The following is a 23,285-nucleotide window of genomic DNA, read 5'->3' as shown; positions in this document are numbered from 1 at the left end:
CAAGTTGTTGAATGTTTGTTTTCCATCTTTTTTGCTTCATTTATCTGTACTTCCTCTTTGCTTCCTGGTCGTTTTGCTTTGTTTGTATTGAATTCACGTTTATCTATTGCCATATGAGTCACTTCAGTGTGTGTTTGGGGAGGTTCTCACTGCGTCTTAGTCGTTTTATGTTCATGCTTTTCTCTGAATTCAGTGTTTCTTCACAGGTTTGACCTTCTAGTGTGAGAGTTGCTCTTCTTTCGGGTGGTTTGAATTTTTAGAGCGGCCCCCCCCCCCCCCCCCCCCCCACCCCCCCAGTTCAGAGCAGAAACAGTGTTTCTTGGTGTGAATGTTGAGGTTGTCTGAGCTGCTCTGAAAGGTGAAGAGGTCTCCATCACAGCTTCATTCCAGACTGGGTTCTGTGGAGACGATCATGGTTCCTCCAGGAACCTGCTCACAGTCACACATGGTGTCTGTTTCTGTTGTTTTAATGAAGCACACACTGCCGACGTGCGTGTGTGTGTGTGTGCCTGTGACGGATGTGTGTCCCGTGTGTGTCCGTCTGCAGAGCAGCCACGCTGAGCTGATGATGATGGAGAGCAGGAAGAGCAGCCTGCTGGGCCGAGCCGAGTCCCTGAAGAGGAGCGGCTCCGAGCTGCCCGCCAACTTCCACTGCAAGATACACAACCTGACACACACCTGGGGCCAGCTGGAGGTAATGCACACACACACACCATACACACACGCACGCAGAGCATCTACAGCAGAGTTGTAGAAATACAGGAGTGCCACAGTAATATCTTGGAGACGAGCCAGACAGAGAGATAATATCTGGAAGATCACACTGATATTTCTGTTGAGACCTGTGTGTGTGTGTGTGTGTGTGTGTGTGTGTGTGTGTCTAATTTTAGGCTAATCAGCCCTGATCCAATCTCGAACATGAAGATGATAATTAGTGTCGTCTCAATTAAGAAGCCCTGCTGCCACCGTGGCCTTTAGCTGTGTGCAGGAATGCTCCGCGATGGAAGGATTAACCAGATCGCTCGATTGTTACGGTCCTCATGACGGATTCACGCAGTTGTTTCACACACACTCACGCGTAGGAGTTTACAGGGTGAACTTTTCAACTGTCTCGCAGCTCTTCTCTCGAGGATTGATGCAGCAATTTCTGGATGTTTGCAACATTTCCTTCAGCTGCTTGAGTTTTCACTGTTAATCCTTTCATCAACACTTATTCATGTGATGCTTCTGGGTTTTTGTTGGAAAACTTCACTGTGATGGTCTGTTTTGCAGAATTTAATTATTGTGTATCATCTGCATAGAGAGAAAGTTCATGTGAACAGAGAACCACCATCACACAAACTGATTTAATGAATCTTAGAAGTTCTTTACCGGCCACAGTGTCTAAAGCTTATCTCCTAAAGTTGGATATAACATCAAGTTTGATACGTGCACGCCATAGCACGCGCTCGCAGCAGTAACAGAGTCAACCTGTACCTGGACACTGTACAGAGTTTAGCAGCCGGTTTGAGCAGTTCTTCCCTATGTGACCTGAATTTAGCTGAATTTAGAGATTAAATTGGTTCAGGTAGAGAACAGGGCATCATCTGCATAGACTGAGACACTATATGATTTTCGTCTTTATTTAGAGTAGGATGTGCGAGTTGAATTTCTCATGACAGGGTCTTTGAACTACATAAATACATATGGAAAGCAAAAAAAAAAAAAAAAAAGTCCTCCTCTGCGTCCACAAACTGAGCAAACCACGAATGGAGCCGTTGTTCTTGCTGTGTTTTTGTCTTGTTTAGCAGATGTAGGAGATTGTCGTCATCTGGGGGCTCTTGTAATGTAAAGCTGTGTGTCGTCTGCATAAGTGCGGTAAAAGATGTGATGATATTCCATAATCCGAGCCGGAGGGAGCGCTCACACGCTGAACCAGAAGAACCACCACAGCACTTTTTACATCCAGGAGCTGCAGCGTCTCTGTCATCGCGTCTCATACGTTCAGATGTGCTCAGAGGCCGCCGGGAGCTTTATGTGCCTTGCTAATGGGCACAGTGGTGGCGGTTGTTTGTCGTCAACCTGGCGTGGTAATTAATTCCAGGTCTGTGTGGGGGTGGAGGGGGAGAGGGGGCGGTGACAGCTGGCAGCGGATCGTCGGGAGGCTGAAACAAGACGATGCGACTTTGTTCCTGGAAGAAAGAAACCGTCTCCTTTGGAGCGAGCGGCGCGTCGACGCATCGAGCTCGTTCACGCAAACACAGGAGCAAACACGCCATCTGTGTGTGTGTGTGTGTGTGTGTGTGTGTTTGTGTGTGTGAGGGTTTCATCTCCTTGTCATCCCCACTGCTGCATACACTCACATATTATAGTGTCACACACGTACTGGTAGCCATTGGAAGCGTGTGTGTGTTTGCATTAACATATGTATCAACCTCAGTGAAACGGATTCAATCAGAGAAATTAAACCACAGCAGCAGGTGTGTGTGTGTGTGTGTGTGTGTGTGTGTGTGTGTGTGTGTGTGTGTGTGTGTGTGTGTGTGTGTGTGTGTGTGTGTGTGTGTGTGTGTGTGTGTGTGTGTTTTTCCGCCTCTGTAACCAGTCTGTGATTAAACTTCTATAACAGACAAAGAGACATTTGGACTCACAATACCGTCTCCCACACACAGACACACACACACACACACACACACACAGACACACACACACGGAGAAAAGTTTGTGTCATCAACAAACAGCTGATCCTCTGAAGCCTTTTCACTCTTCTGGTTCTTGATGATGTCGACTCATCTCCAGTTCCTGTTGGATCTGACCCAGGTCCAGAACGCCGGTCTGAACCCTGCTTTGGTTTACGGACAGTCTTGATCAGAATCCGAACCGCCATCTTGCTTTTCTGAATCGTTCTTGATTCTTACAAACTGATGTCAAAAGGTCAGGAAGCTACGGTCTGTTGGTCAGAGTGGGCGTGTCCACCAGCGTTGGTCTTCGAGGTCTGAGCAGGTCCACAGTCTTCATCAGCAGGAACTCAAGAGTCTGGACTGTATCAGGGGCCCCGTTTACACCACAACAAAGAGAAAACTTTTAGGTTGTGTTTTGGAAGGTTGTTTACGCAACAACGGAAAATGTAACTTTACGGTAAAACTGCAACCAAGGCGGAACTTTCAGAAAAAAACTCCATCTGTGTAGAGATGAGAGAACGGCTGCTGCTGTTCATACACACCATGACAGTAGTTCTGCACATGCTCAGTAGACATTAGCAACAATGTTTTCCTCCATGTATCACAACTCTGAGCCCATGTTGTCTTGATCCTGGTCCTGGTCTCAGTCTCTATCCTCCTGAACTTTGTAGTTTTAGAGTCGTCAGTCACCGTAATAACAATCCAACTTGTTGATGTTTAGAGTGTGTTGTTCTGTTTAGTGTGTTTCAGGTTTAATTACTCACAAACAACAGCACCAACTAGTGGCCCAACAGGAAAACTACATCTTTTTTCAGTGTTTCTGGAGTTTCCATGTAAACAGACATTCTTTTCCAAATGTTGACATGTAAACGTAAAACTGTTCTGAAACAAAAACATGTAAACAGTCAGAGAAACTTCAGCTCTGAAGGTTCAACTTTCGTACCCGATAAATCCACTTCAAGCGGCAGTCTTTATGATCGTTTATCTTTTGAAAATACATTTCCAGGATGTTTTATATTAAAAGAGGCAGAGACTCAGATGATGTCAATTTAGTTCTTTACTCCAAACCTTTGTCAAACGTGTCTTTATGTATATACATCTTCCTTTCCTCCTTCACCTTCTCTCTTCTTTACTCCTCCTCTTTCCTGTCTTTCTTTTCTCCTTACCCTCCTCCTCTCCCTCTTCTCCCTCTTCTCCCTGTCCTCCTCCTCCTCTCTTCCTCCTCACTCCCTCACTTTGACACTTTTCCTTGGTTCTTTATTCTTTTATCTTTGATTTAATGTGTGATGTTTTCCTTCACAACTCGCTCCTCACCTTCTACCAGATTTCGTCTTTCTGATCGAGTTCTCAGGGAAAAGGGTTTAAAACGCTCCAAACTTCAGCCCGAGTCGTCTCGTGTTCATGATGGCGTCCAACATGGCGTCTGGGTGTCACATTAACGGGCCGATCATCGCCGGCGTCGGCATCTGCTGCTCTGACACAAAGTGGGAATTAACTGGAATTGATGTCCTGAGTCTCGCCTCTGAACTATCCCGGCCTTATGAAGAATTTATGACACACACACACACACACACACACGCACGCGCATGCACGCTGAATGATGGAGAAAATAAAGAGGTTGTAAATTAGCTTTCATTTTCTCTGTTGTGGATATTTTGGCAGCAGCTTGTCTTTCTTTTTTTTCCTTCGCAGCTGTTCAAGGTCAAACTGTGTGTGTGTGTGTGTGTGTGTGTGTGTGTGTGTGTGTGTGTGTGTGTGTGTGTGTGTGTGTGTGTGTGTGTGTGTGTGTAAAGAAACCTACTGTAAATACACAGACACCCAGAAAAGAGGCAGACGTCGGTAGAAATACGAACCAAAGTAAGAAAACTGAGTTCGTCTTTACATTAAAACTCAGTCATTTCTACATACATGCACTGTTTTTGATCTATTTTCCCTTTATTCCTTTGGAGATGAGTAATAAAATTTCCTGACTAAAATGAATCAAAATTTAACAATATTGATTACACCTCCTCTGATATATAATCACCAATAAGTTCTTTTATTTCTTCTTTGGTCTGTAATATTCCTCAGAATTTAATTATCCTACGTATTTTTAGCTACAGTGAAACTGAGCATGTGTTCATATTTCTCTGCACTATTTTCAGTGCGATCGCGGTAATCCGGACTGATTATTGGCCCACAGCGTTCTTCTTGTTCACAGCAGCTCAGTTGGAAAACACTTCAGGTTGAATTTGCTCGTCTGAACCATGAACTTTGCAAAACAGTGAAGATTTGAGCCACATGAAGTCGAGACTTCCTCAACCTGCTGAATTAAAGCTCCGCCTCCCGTTCCAGCTGTGAGTCCTGATTGACATCAGAAAGTGAACATGACCTGGTTTTGTGATGTGATTTCAGCTGTTGAACAGAATGTTTGCAGCACGGAACGTGGTTTCCATGGAATATTTAAACTACGCCAGCATAGTTTACTAGTTTTGTGTTTGTTGATATTTAAAGAAACTTGCAGTGTTTTATTGGTTTGGTGTTTACCTGCAAAAAGATGAAAATGAGAATTTTCATCATAAAAAAATTGAAGGATTTTTTTTCCTTATTGACCTTTCCTTCCCTTTGATCCATTTTGAAGTTTTTGGAGTTATTTTCCTTTTTCAGTTTTGTGTATTGAGTTTTTTATGATTTCTTCCCTTCAGTTGCATTTTTCTTTCTTTGGCTTTGTTTTATTTTTCTCGGTTTTTTTTCTGGGAATTTCCCTTTTTTATTTATTGATCTGTTAGTTTGGACTCCTGCAGTTCTTCAAACTTTATCCGCAACACAAAAGAACACTTTTGTTGGTTTGACGTTCACATGCAGATCAACTAAAAGTAGTTTTATTGAGAAAAAAATATTTTGTTTCCTCTTTTTGGAACAATGTATGAATTTAATTTTTTTTTAAGCAAATTCTTGCTGTAATTCATCCTTGCCTTTGTTTCAGACTCTTGCAGCTCTGTGAAGTTTATCAAAACGACATGAAAACCGAGTTTTGCTGATTTGTTGGTTTGATGTTCACCAGCAGACATTTAAAAAAGTGTTTTTGTTTGATTATTTGAGGGAAATAGGTGCTTCATGTCTTTTAAATTACCTCCCTGATGACGGTTTGTGTCTGTTCCCATTTTTCCCCCCTCAGTTAAACCAACCTCACACTCATCCGCTCATAATGGCTGCCGGCTCGTCTGAGCGCGGCGCTAACTGCACATTTCTCTGGTCAGGGGGTCCCATTGTCGCCCCTCTTACTGCCTAATGGGCCGGTTTTACCTGCCAGAGTTCAGCTAAAGTGGCGTTTCCACTGAGGAGGGAGCGCCGCCGCCGCCGCCTCGCTCTCCTTTGTACCGACGCATACATATGCAAATGAGCAACAAGGACCCGTGTGGGGCTCGTTGAGCGGCGGCTCGGCGCCCGCGGTTACCCCCCCCGTCACGGACGCTTGTTAAAGTCGAAGCGGAAGATAACGGTTAACCGATCCTTGAAATCACTTAAAACTAAAACCCAGTGAATCTGAAATGGGAAGCCGGAGCTGCAGACGCTCCAGACGGAGGCGCCGCAGGGAACGTCAGCGGTGGAGAGACGAGTCTGTCTGTCCTTTACACGACATCGTTTTCTAACTTTTGTGTAATTATCAGTGTTTTCCTTCATGTTTTTTTGAACTGAATAATAATTTAAGATAAACTAACATCCAGGTTATAGAGCATCTTCCTGCTGCTAACTGATGTATCTTCAGCTGAACTCAGTGGTCACGTTTACATGGCTCAAAAATCCTCCGTATAATTGGATTGTGAAGCGAAGCGGATTGTAAATGTGTCATACAAACACCTGAGTGGATCCGCTTCACTCGCAGCTAATTGTGTTTCAGATCCGATTGTACGAGGTGGTCGATGCCGATCGATAATCCGCTCCCTGTCTCATATATGTGGTCCTTGACAGCGGAGCGGATTAAATGGGGAATTATTGGTTCCGCGCATGTGTTCCCTCGTACGTAGTGACGTGATGACGTGGCAGGAAAGTAAAAAACAAGTGGACTGGACGGTGGCTGAGAAACACTTTTTAATAAAAACCCAGAGAGAACAAACACTGGAGAGGTGAGATGACCGAGAATCGTGCAACAGCGAGTTGTTCAAAGAGCCCTGAGGCAGACTACCAGCGGACCGCCCGGCCGGTGTTATGGATTAACTGGTTCCCATGTTAACGAGTGACGGTTTCTGTATAAACACATTCTGGTTACAGCAGATGTTAAAATAAGACTCACAAAAGACTCTAAACTTCTGAATTCCCTGTAACTGTATATAATCAACGTTTGAACGACTATAAGTTTCGGTTGGTATTTCAACATCTGTTGGTCACAAGTTAACACGGACACCAGTTAATTTGAAACATCGGCAGGCGGAGCAGAGCCTCGGTGCTTCACACCAAGACGTACCGCTCGGCGGGGCGGGACTCCGGCCGGGGGAGCGCCCGCTCTTTGAGGATGGAGATGATGGAACATTATGTGAGCAGATATCCAGCAGGTAGAAACACTTTGCTCGGCGCTGAGGACTGCCGGCTGCAAAGCCAAAGATCAGAACCTGAACGTTCCGTGAGAGACTGGGTGCGCAAGTCACAGATAGGTCATCCATCTGGGAGGACGCCGTATAATCCCCGTCAGCCGGGGCACTTTGTAAACGAGGCTTGAACGTGAATTTCTTTGTATCCACATACGTCAATCGGATTGAAAAAATACACAGATGTAAACGGGGCCAATGATCGCTAACTTTGCAGTGATATCGGAATTTTACCAACTAGCGTTTATTCCACAGTAACTAGGAAAGCAGCTCAACAGTGAAAAGTAACTGAGCTCGAATTTTTCACCCAATTTAAGGAGGTTTTACTTGTTCACAGCTTGAAAGTGTTTTTTTTTTTTTTTTTTTTCACCTCGAAGATGTCGAACCTCTGGTGTGGCGGTGTGGCCTCTCAGCCCAGAGCTGCTGATTGGACATCACAAGTTTGTTTGCTCTGCACTGATGAACACTTTTCAGAAACAAAGAGCAGAGTGCACGCGCGCACACACACAGACACACACACACACACACACACACACACGCTCGTCTAAATCCAAGTGGAGAATAGTCTCTCTCAGCGGCTTGCTGTGTCTTACTGTGTGATCAACAGGGGTTGGAAAATTACTCTGCAGAGCTTATTATACACACACACACACACACACACACACACACCCTCACTCTCGGCGCCGGGCTCTTGTTGTTTTCACTCGTTCCCATTTGAAACAGTGATTGCTCCTCACCAAAGCCTCTTTCGGTTTGTATTGTGTCTAAATGATGTTTTGTTTTGGGTGTGAATATCGCGGCTCTGCTGGAGAAGCTGCTAGAAGCTACGAATTAGCAGCTGATCTGTTTGCACCTGGAAAAACACCCGTTAACCTTTTTTTTTTTTTAAATTTCAAAACTTCATTCATTAGCAGCAGCAGATCTGTTAACGTCACGTTGAAATGAAAATCCAAGCGAGCAAAATTCATTTGATCTCTGATCTTGTTTTAAAAGAAAAAAAAAAACAAAAAACACGGGAACCAAAAGCGCGATGGCTTCATTCCGGATGTTGTTGAGTTGGAGTGCGATCTGTATCTCGAGGTTTGAAACTCCGGCGGCGCCGTAAACAAGACGTGCTAATGTCAACAGGAAGAGTGTGATTATTATTACATCTCGGACATCGGCATTGACGTGATCGACGTTCCTCACGGTGTAATATTGCTGATGTCCTCTGACAGTTAGGCCCTGAATACCTGACATCCCCTCCATCGATCTGCACATTTCCAAAGCTCCATGATTAATGAGCGTGTCCGTATTGATTGATATGCTACTTTACATGATGGAGTATTGACATAACAAGGAGTCCTCACAATAACTCTCCGTCCGCCGTCCACTTTTCTTCTCTCGGGCAGAAAATCCTGTCGGAGCACTCGCGGCCCGGCTCTTCCCCGCCGCCGGCGGGCGGGAGGGGGCGTCCTCCGGGGACGAGCGGCGCTCGGCCCTGTCGCCGCCTCACCAACTCGCTGCTGGAGCAGCTGGAGGCTCGGATCAAGGAGCTGAAGGCCCCTGGCTGAGAGACACCGAGCTGCTCATCTTCAACTCCTGTCTCCGGCAGGACAAGGACGCCGCGCAGCAGCTCACCTGCTTCAAGGTAGGAGCGTCCCCCAGCGTCCCCCAGCGTCTCCCCATGTCTCTTCTTCACCTCATCCTCTTGTCTCGTCAAATCCTTTAATGCCTCGTCTTCTTATGCCTTCTCGCCCCTTTGTCTCCTCATGTCGTCCACATCCCTCCCACGTCCTCTTGTCTCATGGTATCCTCTCATGTCCCCTCATTCCCTCGTGTCCTCTCATCTATTTCTTCCCCTCATGTCTCCCTCTGTCCTTGTCCCCTCGTTTAAACATATGTCCCTTCATGTTGTCTTTTCTCCTCTCATCCTCTCGCCTCTTCATGTCCCGTCATGTGTCCTCCTGTCCTCATGTCTCCTCCTGTCACTTCTACTCAGCTCTGAATATACAGATACTTTCCTGATAAGACGTATTGTGACAGTTGGGAATTCCCATTTCCCAGCTGGGAGCGTTCCAGCTTCGCATACAGTGACAGCCGTCAAGTTCAACCCACAAACGTCGGCCATTTTGTCTCCACCGCAGAACAAGCAGACACAAGCTGCTTCTGTTTTTCTCCAACGGGTTTATTTGACGTCTTGAATTCAACAAATCTTCCAAATTCACCATAAAAACTTAATTCGCAGTCTGCAGAGTTCGGTTTGGGAATCTTTACATCGAAGCTGTCGCTTCACTTTTCTTCTTAAACTTTTACTCTCAGATATGTGGCGAAGACTTTCTAATCAACACGGATCATTTTGTTCTTTTAAGGGAAAAAAAAACGTGTGTGTGTGTGTGTGTCTGTGTGTGTCTGCGTTGTTGCTAAGTTGTGTGATATGTCGTCTTAATGAGGCCAAGTGAAAGAAGCAGGGCTGTTTTGAAGCGATGGATGTATAGAGGAAACAGCGGTTAGCCTTAAAAGCCGCGGGACGCTAACAGGATATTAATCAGCCTACATCACACAGCGAACAGCTAGCTGCGCTGATTAGCTTAGCCCTGCCGTGTGACTGACAACCACACACACTCACACACACACACACACACACACACACGCACAAACGCAAGTGTACCCGCTGAAATAAAAGTGCAGACACACAGAAGTACATTAATTCATGTATGTATGCATATATAAGTGCTCACACATACTGAGAGGTTCACGCACACACACGCACACTTCTGCACAACCGCAGACGCACACAGACAAAATATGCAAATGAGCGACACATATATAAAATAAACAAATGCATAAAAACATAAAGACGGCTGCGGCAACACACACACACACACACACACACACGGGGAAGGAAAAGTTGCCTCCCTCGGTGGAGACGAGCTCTCACTCCTCTCGCAGCTCTCTGGAGTGGTTGTGGGGAAACGTCTCGGCGTCTTGAGGACGACGGAGTGGAAGTGCTGCCGGCTCTCTGCGGCGGTCACATACAGACGAGGGCCCAACTTCATCTCACTCAATAATCAGAGAAAAGAATCGCAAGACTACTTTCTTTTTTTTGGGGTGAGTCCACAGAAGAGCCGGACTGATGTACCGTTAAAAACCAACCTTCATCCCCACCGGATACGTGATCGATGATAACTACCACAACTACCTGCAGTCAAATCCCAAAGTCTTCCTAAATGGAAGTACCAAACTAGCTGATAACCAGCTAAAAATCTGGTTTTATTCTGGCTCAAAGTCACTTAGAAACTTGTTCACAGTTGAATCCAGAAGGTGGCTAATGCTAGTGTTCGGCTAGCCTCGTCTCAAACTGGCCTTGGTCTTGGTGAAAGTGTCATATTTTAGACGCAATATCTGCTTGTAGTTTATCTATATTTGAGAAACTCCTCAAGCCAGAGTTTTTGAGTATTTAGCTTCTTTATATTTGTTGTAAAAACTTCCCAAAATGATGAAATCTTCTCATCTTGCACTGAAACCAAATCAGTGATCAAGCGCTGTGACGTTTTCGTGTCGTGAATTTGTCGGCATGAATGGGAACATGGTGAAGAGGAGCTGCCTGAAACGGCGAACATGTCGAGGGAAGAGAGAAGACAGGTGAGCTGCAGAGAGCCAAGTCCTGACTGCAGCTCTCAGTGGGAAGCCATTGATTCCTGACAGAACGAGGCCCAGAGCTGCTGGAGAAATGAAGATTGGAAATATTGATAGGGATCATTTGTATGGAGACAGGAGGGGTGGGGGTGGGGTGAGGGTGGAGTCGGCGGTGGGGGTGGGGGCGTGGGGGGTGGTGGGGCCCTCCTTTTAAGAAAGTCGACTCCATTTGTGCGATCATTTGTCTGTTTTTGGCGTGAACGGGTTCGATTTCTGAGCAGCAGCTTATTACTGTACGACTGTATGAGGTACCAGCGGGGGGGGGTCGGCAGAGGTCAGACACACACACACACACACACACACACACACACACACACACACACACACCCACCCACACACACACACACACACACAGAGTGAAAGAGCAGCAGTAAAACTGAGAGTACTCACTTTAAGAAACACCTTCACATTTAAAAAACTTTTTTTTTTTAAACTAAAGAGCATCTTCCTCCACTAACATCCAGGCTTTAGAGCATCTTCCTCCCAGATGCCTGACAGTTACACTGCAATGGCACACCTCTGTGGACATTAATTAAAACAGGGACTTCACTAAGTAACTAGTTAATTTGGATTTGCAGAGATACTACAGGAACCGTGGGTCTTTAGAAAAGAAGTAAAGAGGAGTAATTTCCAGGAAGTTGTGCTGCGCTGACTGTTGTTTACTGACTGTGTCTCTGCAGTAAAAACTGCTCCGACTGCACTTCTTCTACTTAAACCTGTTAAAATGTAAATGAGGAGCTGATAGTTTTCAGTGGAAGTCTCAGTTCTCGGTGTGAGACGTCACTTTCGCTCCCCACTTCCTAAATGTAGTCAACCCTGTTTAGTGCTGTTGGACTTTCTCTCCTCTTATTAAATACCCCCGCCCCCCCTCGTCCCACCCCACCTGTCTGTCTCTAACCTGGCTCTTAATTGAATTAGCCCTCCTTAAAGATACGGCGTCAGCCAGACGTTCCTCCGGCAAGCCCTGGGCCTCCGATGACTCTCCATTGTAGTGGAAACGCTCTGGGGGCCGGACACACCGAGAATTAATAGAGTGAACCCAGCACACACACATACACACACACGCTTACACACACACAGCTCTACAGCGAGTGCAGATCTGCAGGCTGAAAATGAATCTCACACTCTGACAGCTCTCTCCAGAAGGTTAAATGTTGCCTGTCGGTGGTTTTCTTGCATCTTCTGGCTTCATCTAACGAGCTGAAACTCTGCGTTCCCGCCGCCGCCGGTGCTCATTGAATAAACACGAGTCATCAAAGCAAAGACGGATCTTATCAAAACTATTCATGTCCTCTGAGTAGGATTGTTTCCATCCATCCATTCATCTCCTCTCACTGCTCCGTCCAGCTCAGCGTGGCAGGGAGCTGCAGTCCATCCCATTTACTCCCAGCTTTTTTTTCTGCTTTAGCTCAATTATCTGTTTTCACGTGGAGCAGCTGTGGCTCCGTCGGAGAAGCAGGTAGATCGTCTTCAAAATGTTTTGGGTTCGATCGCTCGTCTCGCCCTCTCTGTGGGCTTTTACAAGACACTCAATGCCAAGTTGCTCCTAATGGAGGTCAAGCAACTTGCATTTCAGCCATCGCCATTGTGTGTGATTGAATGGGCGAATGTGATTACAATGTTAAGAGCTATTAAGTGAGCTCCATTTACCATTTACCATACCAAACAGTGTTTGGACTCCAAAAACCTTCATGGAAAGTAAAGAACATATCTTATTCTTGAATCTGTGATTCCAAAAGGATCAGAACTCTGGTTTTTGAGTCTGATCATCCACTCAAGACTGGGTCTCAGTTTGTCCTGTCTTCCAGTCGCGTGATTAGCATTAGCAGCCATGAATAAATGTGAGCTTAGCTTTATAGTAGCTCATTAAATATATACTAAAACAAGAGAAAATCCAGGAAGCCCCTCCTCTGTCTCTCGTCTGACTTCCTGTCTCTGTTTCGTGTCACTTCCTGTCTTTCCTCACCTTCCCTCATGTCTTTCTCTCTCTTTCTATCCCGCTCGGTGTTGTTATCTGTTCGGCCGCTCAGTCTCTCCCCCGCTGTCCACAGCAGATGAACCCCTCCTCATCCCCACTGCTTCTTACCCCCCCCCACCCCCCATCCTCTGGACCCCTCAAGCCTCCTCCAATCATGCTCTTTGCCCTCGGGCACCTCATAATCATACCTCCCCCCTCGGCTCAGGCCTTTCTATTTTCAGCTCTCTGTCTTCTCCTCCCGCTCTGACGCCCCCCCCCCCCCATGACTTCTGCCCCCACCCATCTCATGCTGTCGTGTTCTCACCCTCCTCGACTCTGATCCTACCACAGCACTTAAATCCGTGAGCCATCGATTGTCAGTAATTTGTCACCAGTGTCAATATGAAATCCATATCATTTGTATACATCATAAAAATGACCTTCACAAGCACCCCTCTCAGCTGCAGCCTGACCTTTATTCACATTTCTCCGTACCTCCCAACACTGCTCACATCTTTTATTGAGCTGCCCTTAATTCTGAAAACATCAAAAGTCTCATCTGAATATATGAAATCCGGATGTTTTCATGATGGTACGTGAAAATACAGTATCATCAGCGTAAAGTGGTTGTTTTTGCACATTAATAACATTTATCATTCAGCTGTAACATGAAAGGCAGATGACTATGGTTCAGTTATTGTGGAAGTTAAAGACTTCAAACTGATTCGAAAAAATTTCTGATCATTACAGTGATCATGTGTTACTATTATTTCACCTATGAAAAGTGACACTTGGCTATTCTTTTGTTCCATTTCAAAAACTAAGATGATCAGCCCTTCAAATGTAGCCAAGCTCATTGGTTCATTCACAAGTCACATATAGAATGAAGCAAATCTAAACACTTTAGATGAATCTTTTCATTTAAGACAGTTTGGTTTTAAATATAAGCCAAAGTTTCATCAGCATAACAGTGTATGTTTCTGCAGGTTTCATGTATTTTTTCAGCAAGCTATAGTATTTCCGTTATGTAACTTTGGACCATTTATTGTAGAAGCCAGAGACATTTGACAGCTCAGATAAATTCCTGCAAGTTTGAAGTATTTATTGTGAAGGTTTGAGAAAGTAATGACTTGTGAAACTTGTTTTTCTTGAAGCTTTTACACCTCAGGAAGTGAAGAAGACATGAGTTAGAAAATTGGCCCAGTGACTGTTGACTGCTGTTGATTATTTAATATCTGAAGCTAATCCAGGATGATTGTCGGTGTTGCGGCTGCTGAAAGCTTCAAGCTGGAGCTTTTCTTTCAGGGCTTGACCGGCGGCTCAAAACAACACCACATTTTTTTTTTATTACCAGTTTTGCTACAACTTTATTTGGTGAGTGTTCAAACTCTGTTGTATCTTCAGTCTGTATTTTGGAGCTCATTTTTTATTTCCATCAGTTGTCTTTCTTTCTTTCTTTCTTTCACTGCTGAACGGTTGCTGTAGACGCAGCGACTGAATGTATATGTGCATGTTGTAGCCAACACACACACCTCCCTCCATCACTCCACCCCTTACCAAAGCATATACACCCCCCCTCCGCTGCTTCACCCCTCGTCGTGTCTCTCAGGCAGCTAATAGAAGGTGACAGCGAGGCTCTGATATCGATACCTGCTGCATGATGAGGATTAAAGATCCACCGACTCCCTGCCAACAACACAGGCGTGTGTGTGTGTGTCTGTGTGTGTGTCTTTTGATGTGTGTTCTGCAGGTGCTGCTCCGTTGTGTTTAGGGCTCGGCTTTCCCGCGCACGTGTGTGTGTGTGTGTGTGTGTGTGTGTGTGTGTGTGTGTGTGTGTGTGGTTTTTGGACTTTTGAAGAGGTGTTTTCTCGTTAAGAGTCGCTCGTTAGAGGTTGAAGGCGAGCAAACAGGTGAGCCGTTGCCGCGGTAACGGCGTCAACAAACAGATCAGACTTTCATCTTCATCGTGCTCGGGAGGAGAAGAAAACACTCGTCTCTTTCATCAACTAAAGGAGTGGAGACAAGAGAGGGAATCCGGGAGGGAAATAAATAAATAAAAGGAAGAATAGAGACAGAGAGAGAAGAATGCTCTGGAAACAAGAGGAGGGAAGAAGTGACCATCTGAAGAGGAGGAAAGAAAGACGGGATGAGAGGAAGAGGAAGACACAACATCAAACATCCACAACTTCTTTTCTTCTCTACTGAGATTTCACAAATTTATTTAAAATACATTTATGTTGATTTTTTTCTTATATTCCTACATTATTCAACTTGCAGTGAACACTTAGCATAGAGCTGCATTAAATCGATTATTACTCAGTTATTACGTCCATGTGGTGGACGTTAATGCACAGTTCTGACCTGGAGTTTCTTCTTAAAATGCAATTTTAATTCATACGTCACCTTTTAACCAGCAACTTTGAATCGCATAGGGATGTGTTGGATGAGTAGGGTCAGTTCTTAGCTTTTTATTTTTTTCCAAAAGTTTCACAACTTTTCTCTCAGACTCTCCTAAAATCTTAAAGAGAAACATGTCTATCCTAAGTGTCCAAGATCCAGTTTTTCACCCTTTTTTCATTTTAAAATGCATCGTTGGAGTTCCTCAGGGCTCAATCCTGGGTCCTCTCTTCCTTTCACTAATGCGACATGTCTCCATCAGCGCTGGTGACTTAGTGTTCATAGGAAGCTAAATGTCTTTTTCGGCTGCAGAGTGACTTTGTGTTCAGAACTTTCACCTCACTGTGAGAAAACCCCTGGTTTGAGTCCCAATATATTCCCTTTTCTTAAACATTGGTGTAGTTGTTGGTTAGTACACCCAGTAGAGGGTATTGCATGTTGGTGCTGTCGTGTATTCCCCCAAACGTTCACAGACCACGTTCAAAACTGCTACAATAGGTATTTGTGCCCCTGGTACTCTTTTACAGGGATTTAGTTGCCTTAGTGAAGACGTTTGAAAACTGCTCACACGAGTCATCTGGAGTCTTTCCTCCAATCAAATCTTTTGTCCGTCACCTTATTTGTTCCTTTTAAGGGACTCATGAGCCGTTCTGCTCAACACTGCCCCCACAGGTCATCAGGGGTACCACTCTGTCAGCTGCACGTCTGTAAATAAGGTTTGAAGGTATTTCAGCGTTCAGTATGTCGCTGTGCAAAACTGCAGTTTCGTTTTTCATTCTTTCCATCTTTGCTCCATATTTCCGTAAAACGTTTGATTGCCTCTTGTCGTAAATGTGCTTCACAAATGAACCTGCGTCTCCATTACGGTGAACTACAATAAGAAGTGAAGGTCAACGCCGGGAGAAAAGACTGGAGGAGGAAAACAGAGGAACGCAGAAGGAAAAGAAGAGCCGAGACAGAAAGCAGTGAGACGGAAGGAGAGAGGGAAAGTTGGAGAGATGGATACGAGCAGAAATGCAGACAGACAGAAGCAGATTGGGTTTATGATAGAAGCGTTTTAAACTCGCGGCGGCGCGTTCGCATCGGCTGCATTAGTGCGAACAGTAAATGCTTTCACTCACAAAGACTTCATATATCCTCCATTTGTTTACCGCTGCTGAATATTTTAAGAGTAAAGCTTTCATCCCTAAAATGTCGCCGGCAGCGGAGCGGGCCGAAAGGACCGTGGGTAATAACTCAGCGCGATCAATAAACCTGATGATGTCAGCACTCATCCATTTTGACTTTACGTGAAGAGCTTTTTGTCACGTACGGACGACTTTCTTCCAAATGTTTCCCTCAATCTGACACCCGGCGTTCAGCACTCATGAACCGCGTCCAGAGTGCACAGACCTCGTCTGGACTGTCGCTAATTTAGCGGCGTTTGAAAGATGGAGCTTCTGATTTACTGCTCAGTGTTCGCTGAATATCTGTCAACTGGGCTTATTGAATCCAAATCTGCCAGTTTCATGTTTCCCACCGTCTCTAATGCATTAAATCATTATTTTGATTTCAGCTGTTCCATTTCATCTCCAATGTTGATACCAATCACTGCTGAAACTGGCCTGAAATTCAGTCCAACACTATCCTGAAACCAGCGCTTGAACTTCACGCTCGTCCGCTTGTTTTAACCAGTAAATTTCCTCCCTGGACGAGCTAAAAGCTGCTTATACTGTCCAAAATCATACATCTGGACGAGGTGTGTCCACATCTGTTAAAACCAAAAATAAACGAGATGAACAGAGATTCATCCTATATTCATATGGCGGCCTTTCTGAATGATGTCATGGATCTCCCATGATTCTCGGGTCACCTAGGTCATTATTTTGGAGGCATCAAACATTAAAATTTACGAGAACACTCTTCTCTTTTACAGCGTCCTGACCTGAAACAACGTAAAATATCAAACTATTGACTTATTATTAATGGAAAATTAAAAGTTAAAACAGCTACTTGCTAGCAGTGACAATGGATGAGTAGAATTTACATCATCAGGTAACACTTCCTGGTTACTAGTACAAAGATTCTGATATCTGTAGGTTGGCTTTTTTTTTTTTTTTTTTTTTTTTTTACGAATTTTTATTGCTGTGAAACCATTTTGAGATTTGGACCAAAACTTTCTCAAAACTTGACTTTCAAACCAAATCTAGCATGAAATCTGTCCAGTGCTAGCTTAAATCCAGTTTCACATTTAGAATAAAACTAGCCTGAAACCGGTTTGAAATTGTATCCAGGAACTAACCCAAGGCTGGCTGAAACTGATGAGGCTGAACTCACCAAGAAGTATCTCAATGTGAAAACTCAAACTAGCATTAAACCAGTCCGAAATGAGAAAAGAATCAGTCTAAAATCGAGAAGGGTCTGGCTGCAGACCGCACCTCTCAGGCCCCTCCACCACACTTCTCAAGCCCCTGTCCTGCAGACCTCTACCGCATTTCTCAAGCCCCTGTGGCGTCAGTCCAGCCCGGAAATGACGTAACTTCCTGTACATTTGGACCGGAGCCGAGCGACAACCTAACCCTAACCCTAACCCTAACCCTAACCCTCTGTGGTTATTTAATTATCTGAAGGTAGATGTGAGCAATATGCAGAGCAACGACTGATACTTAGTGCTAAAATAGCAAAAGAGAAAAAGACTGATACAATAGAGACGCTGCTGGCCGATTTTTCTAGAGAAACACAGAGTGCTTTATTTAGATTTTTACGAGAATCTGACTTGTACTATCGTATTTAGGTGCGCAGCATACATATAGGTGGATCAGTCTTCAATGATACTACAGCCCAGTAGGTGGCGGTAATGGCCCAAGATGGTGGCCAGTCGCTGAAATAGAAGAAGAAAGGGGCCTGAGAGCGGTGGAGGGGCCTGAGGAGAGTGGTCTGCGTGGAGGGGCCTGAGAGGTGAGGTCTGCAGCCAGACTCTCTTGCTAAAATCAGGGCTAAAGTAAACCTCGATTCAACTAAAAGTGAATACTAAAACTAGATTAATGTTCAGTTTAAAACTACCATTAAAAAAAGAACAAGTCTTCATACCATGGCTAAAACAAACAAGGAATGAAGTGTTAATGTAACACAAAGCTAGCTTAAACTCAGTGTGAGGCTAGCAGGAAACATCTGAGTCTGAAGACATGCAAACTTTGATATTTGATCTTAGAATTCAATTCAAATTCATAAAGTTTTCATTTAAACTGACACCAAAAATGCAACTGAAGTTGAAATTTTCACTTGTAGACTTCATGTACATGAGACCTGAAAATCCAACTGATTTCACCTCATAATGAATTTATTTAACAGTTAAGAAACGTTTGCAGCTGGTTTTAGTTGAAATGAAGTTTAATGAAAGTTGCAGTTCTTCTTTTTTTTGTTTGTTTTTTAAAACTGAATCTTTCTGAATCAAGTCGCGACTACAGTAACATCCAGGAGATCCTCAAAGCTGTTTTTTCATCCTAATGATGGCAGTTTTATCACTTCCTTTTTCAGAAGCACCAACAGCTCCAATCAGAAGGCTGCTATTTTTCATGATTTCATCATAGTTTCTCAAATAAAATGAGATTTTGATTAAAAAAATCCGTCGCCGCATTGATGATATTCACTCACTGCTCTGTTTTCCAGGAAGCTTTTCTTATTGGCTGTCTTTTCTGTGAGTGTAGCCTGTGACCTTTGACCTGTGGCCTCATCAGGAGTCACTTTGAAGAAGCGATCCCCCACTCTCCTCCCCGCCGTCGGAGTGGACCTCTCACTCCGTCAGAGCTTTAAATTGATATTTTAATGCATGCGGGTTGCCAGGTTTTGTTATAAATGTCACAAACACGGCGGTGAAGTGAGTGGGAGAGGTACGTCTTACTTTATTGTCTGCTTCCATTTTCAGCGAATTGCTCTAAAAGCCCTTAATGAATCCCGCAGTCTTTTCAGACCCCATTTGTACGAGCTGTTAAAAACCCCGAGAGCGGGAAACAGATGGATTCTGGGTCAGCGGCGGCATGGCATCCAGTTTCATTCCATAATGCGCTTTGACCCATTTCCAGACTTCTTATAAAGTGATACGCGACGCATTATCAAAGCAAATCCTGGCGCGTTTCAGAGGAAGAGAGTCAGCGGGTTCGCCGAGGCGTCGCAGCCGGCCTGGAAACACCAAGGAACCTTTCACAGATCCTTTAGATTACAAATACACACAAACATGGACAGACAGCAGCTACAGTAAATGTATGAATGTATATTGAGTCTGAAACTGAGCTGAATGGAGATCAAAGTCTTCACAAACCAAATCAGCGCTAAACTTAAACCTGTCATTAGTCTTAACCTGTCCTGAAACTGGACTTAGACTTGGTCTCAAAGTCTGGCTGATCACTACCATTGTGGCTGCTCTTCTAGTTTTACGAGCCGTGTTGACATGTTAGCCTGGGAGCTGCTAACTCGCTCTTATTATTCGTTAGCTTGACGTATTTACTTTCACTTTGGATTCCTGCCCAGCTTCTTCTGTGAAAAAAGCACATATATCACCGCCTCGTGCACGCAAATACACTTTCAAATACTTTTATTCTACTTGGTTGCTTGTTTGAAGCTCTGCTTTAAATTTCCACTCCATCATGGTCCCAGCTTTAGTTGTTTTCCAGATGAAGATTTGACTCAACAAGCTGGGATTAAATCAGCCGCTTTCCAATTTGATTTAGCCTCTAAAGTCTTAAAACAGAAAAGCAGCAAGGAGTGGAGCTCACGTTTCAGACGCTAACAGCTCCAGTAAACAGTGATTTATCCCTCCCAACTTCCCACATATTTCAATAAATGCTTATACGATCCGGCATCTCGCACAGAAATGAAAAAGATTAGAGAACGGGGAGAAAACAGATTCGTGTGTCAGGGCGTTGTTTTTCTTTTCCTTTTCATTCCCATTAATCAACTGACAACCTCTCAGATTTATCTGCTGTTCCTGTTTATGCCACTGTACACGATGTGCTGCAGACGAACTGTAGCAAAGCGCTAACGCAGCGCTGCTGCCACCGGAATCACTCCGAGTCGCAGCAACATAATTAGCTCCATTACCGTCACAGTTCTACAACGTTTTGTCAATCTGTCACATATATAAGTTCCTGTGGAGAAAATACAAAGTTATTAACGCACCGACTGAAAACATTTGACAGCAACATTAAAGATTAGCATTAGCCTGTTTACACAGTAACTGGGGTTAGCATTTAACAGCGGTTAGCTTCACTTCCAGGTTATAGAGCATCTTCCTCCAACTAACTGATGTAACTTTGTCTTTTTTTTTAGCTGATATTTTACAGAAAACTGAAAAACTTGATTTTCCGTCTTGGTAGGAAAGTTGTGAGTTTAGCTTTCAGGTCCCAGGACCCCCAGCTTGGGAATCCCTGTCCTTGAGTTTGGAGGACAAGGCTGCAAATGTATGTTTTTTTTTTTTTCTTGGTTTCCAAACCCTAAAGGAAGGTGTGTGTGTGTGTGTGTGTGTGTGTGTGTGTGTGTGTGTGTGTGTGTGTGTGTGATGTCTGTCAAGGTGCTCTTGAGCGACGCTCTGCAGCAGAATGTGGCTCCGCTGTAACTCCTGCATCTGTACCAATTCAATTAGACAGACGGAGGAAATGAAACTGCAGAGAGGAGGAGGAGGAGGGCGAGACGAGGACAAGTGTGTGTGCACGCCACAAAGTTTGGGTGGCTCCAGGCGGTACGAGCGGCGGCGGCAGGGGGAATGTGTGTGTGGGAACAAATTGTCGACAGGAATTCATTAAGCTCGTTGCGCGATAACGAGTGCTTGTGGTTTTAATTGGCTTAATCAACAAATAGAATTAATCAGAGATTTCTAATTAATGGTAATTGATTGAAATATCCACTGGGTCACCATGCAAGCAGCCCAAATTCTCCTCCTCTGCCTCGGCATGCGTCTGCCTCCTCACGCTCAGATGTCCTTGTCTCCTCTCAGGATGTCGTTGCAACTTTTCTTCCTTCGCTGCGCCTGATTTTCTTTCACTCTTTATTTCTGGTGGTTTTTACACCTTCCTCGTCTTTCGACTTATATAAGACTTATGCAAGTCTCCTTCAGAGATTTGGAAGTCAGCGTGACCTCCATGACCTCTGGAGGAGCCTGAAATAGAAAATGACTGGTTTGAGTGTCCCAGCCAACAATGACCCCGAACTTTTGTATGACAGCCAGAAAGGAAACCATCAAGGTTCAAAGTATGAAGAAATGTGGAAAAATACAAGTTTTCAGAAACGGTAAACCTGTTTGGAAAGAATGAATAATTTTCTTCATGATATTATAAACGCTTCATTGTAAATGTAAAAGCGTGTGAGTGCATATACACAAACAGACTTTTGTAAAGTGGATGTTAAATACATTTGAATGTTTATAAATTACTCAAATTGAAATTAAAATATGAACAATTTATACACAGTCAAATTTGAATTAAATCAATAAAGAAATGAATTTTCAAAAAGTCGATCTAAAGCCTTGATTGCCCAGCCTGAAGAGATATTGATTCAAAAATATGTATATGCATTTATTTATTTATCAAAGAAAAACAGAAATGTACTTTTGTAGCACTCTAGAAATAAAGAGGAAAGAAAGAAATGCCTTCTAGCTGTCAGTTTGAAACGTCCTCGCTAACTTTACCGTCCATTTTCATGTTAGCTTGAGAGCTGCTGAGTTTCTGCGATCATCCGTTCTCGTTTGTTAGCTGCTAACAATGTTTTACATGTTAGCGTTCCAGCGGTTAACGGATTCCAGTGACCCGTTTCCTGTTAGCATGACGTCTAACTGAACCGTTAGCATGTCCACAGTGTTTCCCAAAGTCCTGATCAACAATAATACGACAGCCTGCTCTGGCTTAAAACCAACTACATTATTATTATTATCTGAGAAGCACAAGTTATTTTGACCTGAATAACTTTTTCTGCTCTTGTTCTTTTGATGAAATTATAAAAAACTGACCCATCATCACATTTCAAGAACGGCACACTGAAAAAGCTTTTCAAAACTCAAACCGTGTTTTCTGGATTGATAAATGACTCTCTTTCCCCCATATTTTGATCTTCTCTGAGTTTTCCAGTCATATTTGTGTTTTCCTCTCTTTCTGTTTCCTCTGCTGTGTCAGTCCTGAATGAACATGAAGGGAAACGCCGGAGATCTTCAGCAGCTGCTAAACGTGGACGGATTTGTGTTTGTTTGATGGAGAGAAGGGAGCCGGAGCGGGAAGGCTGGATTCCTCCGGCAGATCCCAGATGTGATAACCACGGTGCTATCAGCACATTTCTGATCTCTGTGTCTCATTCTGGTTTCACACCGCTGGAAAACACTGACATAGCAACAGCGCTAACAACCTCCACTCTCCTCTATCCGTCTTCCTCCCTCCCTCCGTCCTGCGCTCCATCCCTCTCTTCACGGCAGGTCTCGGTAATTAGATTGTGGAGATGAGGAGGTGGAGGAGAGTTAAGAGGATTTTGTTTTTAGGAGAGGGAGATTTGAGAATACGAGCGATGGAGGGGCGGAGGGAGAGATCGAGCTTAAGTGAGACAGAGAGAGAGAGAGAGAGGGAGAGAGAGAGCGAGGGAGAGGGTGAGGAGGAATTAGAGGAAGACAGGAGCAGATCCTCTTCCTCTTGTTTATCCGGAGTCGGTCACCCTTTGCTGGGAGAAGAAGTGATGGACGGAGAGATACAGGAAACAAATGAGGAGATAAAGACATCACGGCTTCTGTTTGTGTTTCTCCTGCCGGGCGACGAACGAGTGACTGACAGAGGAGGCAGGAAGAACGCACGCACACACACACACACACACACACACACACACACACACACACGACGTCTGCACAAGTAACTTCACATACAGGACAAATGTTCTGTGCAAATGAAACTAGGCACCAATAAAATGAAATACAGTCATAAATGAGGCATCAACGGCTTTACATACATTTAAAACAGAGGCACAAAAACATTACATAGGTAAAACGGAGAAACCATAAATATTACAGATATTATCTCCCCCCCC

The 23,285-nt window shown here is 44.3% G+C and overlaps 1 protein-coding gene across 1 annotated transcript in view; it reads left to right on the top strand.

The window, feature by feature from the left end:
- akap6 (A kinase (PRKA) anchor protein 6) overlaps window positions 1-23,285 on the top strand; it is a 136,233-nt gene that overhangs the window by 92,518 nt on the left and 20,430 nt on the right. The window contains 3 exon segments of the mRNA XM_030117540.1: window positions 548-694; window positions 8,614-8,766; window positions 8,769-8,852. Of these exon segments, the coding sequence (XP_029973400.1) occupies window positions 548-694; window positions 8,614-8,766; window positions 8,769-8,852 (384 nt within the window).

Source organism: Salarias fasciatus, chromosome 19 (assembly GCF_902148845.1).
Source record: "Salarias fasciatus chromosome 19, fSalaFa1.1, whole genome shotgun sequence".
In the NCBI taxonomy this organism is placed as follows: domain Eukaryota; kingdom Metazoa; phylum Chordata; class Actinopteri; order Blenniiformes; family Blenniidae; genus Salarias; species Salarias fasciatus.
The sequence above is the reverse complement of the archived record's forward strand: the minus strand, read 5'-3'. Positions and strand labels throughout refer to the sequence as shown.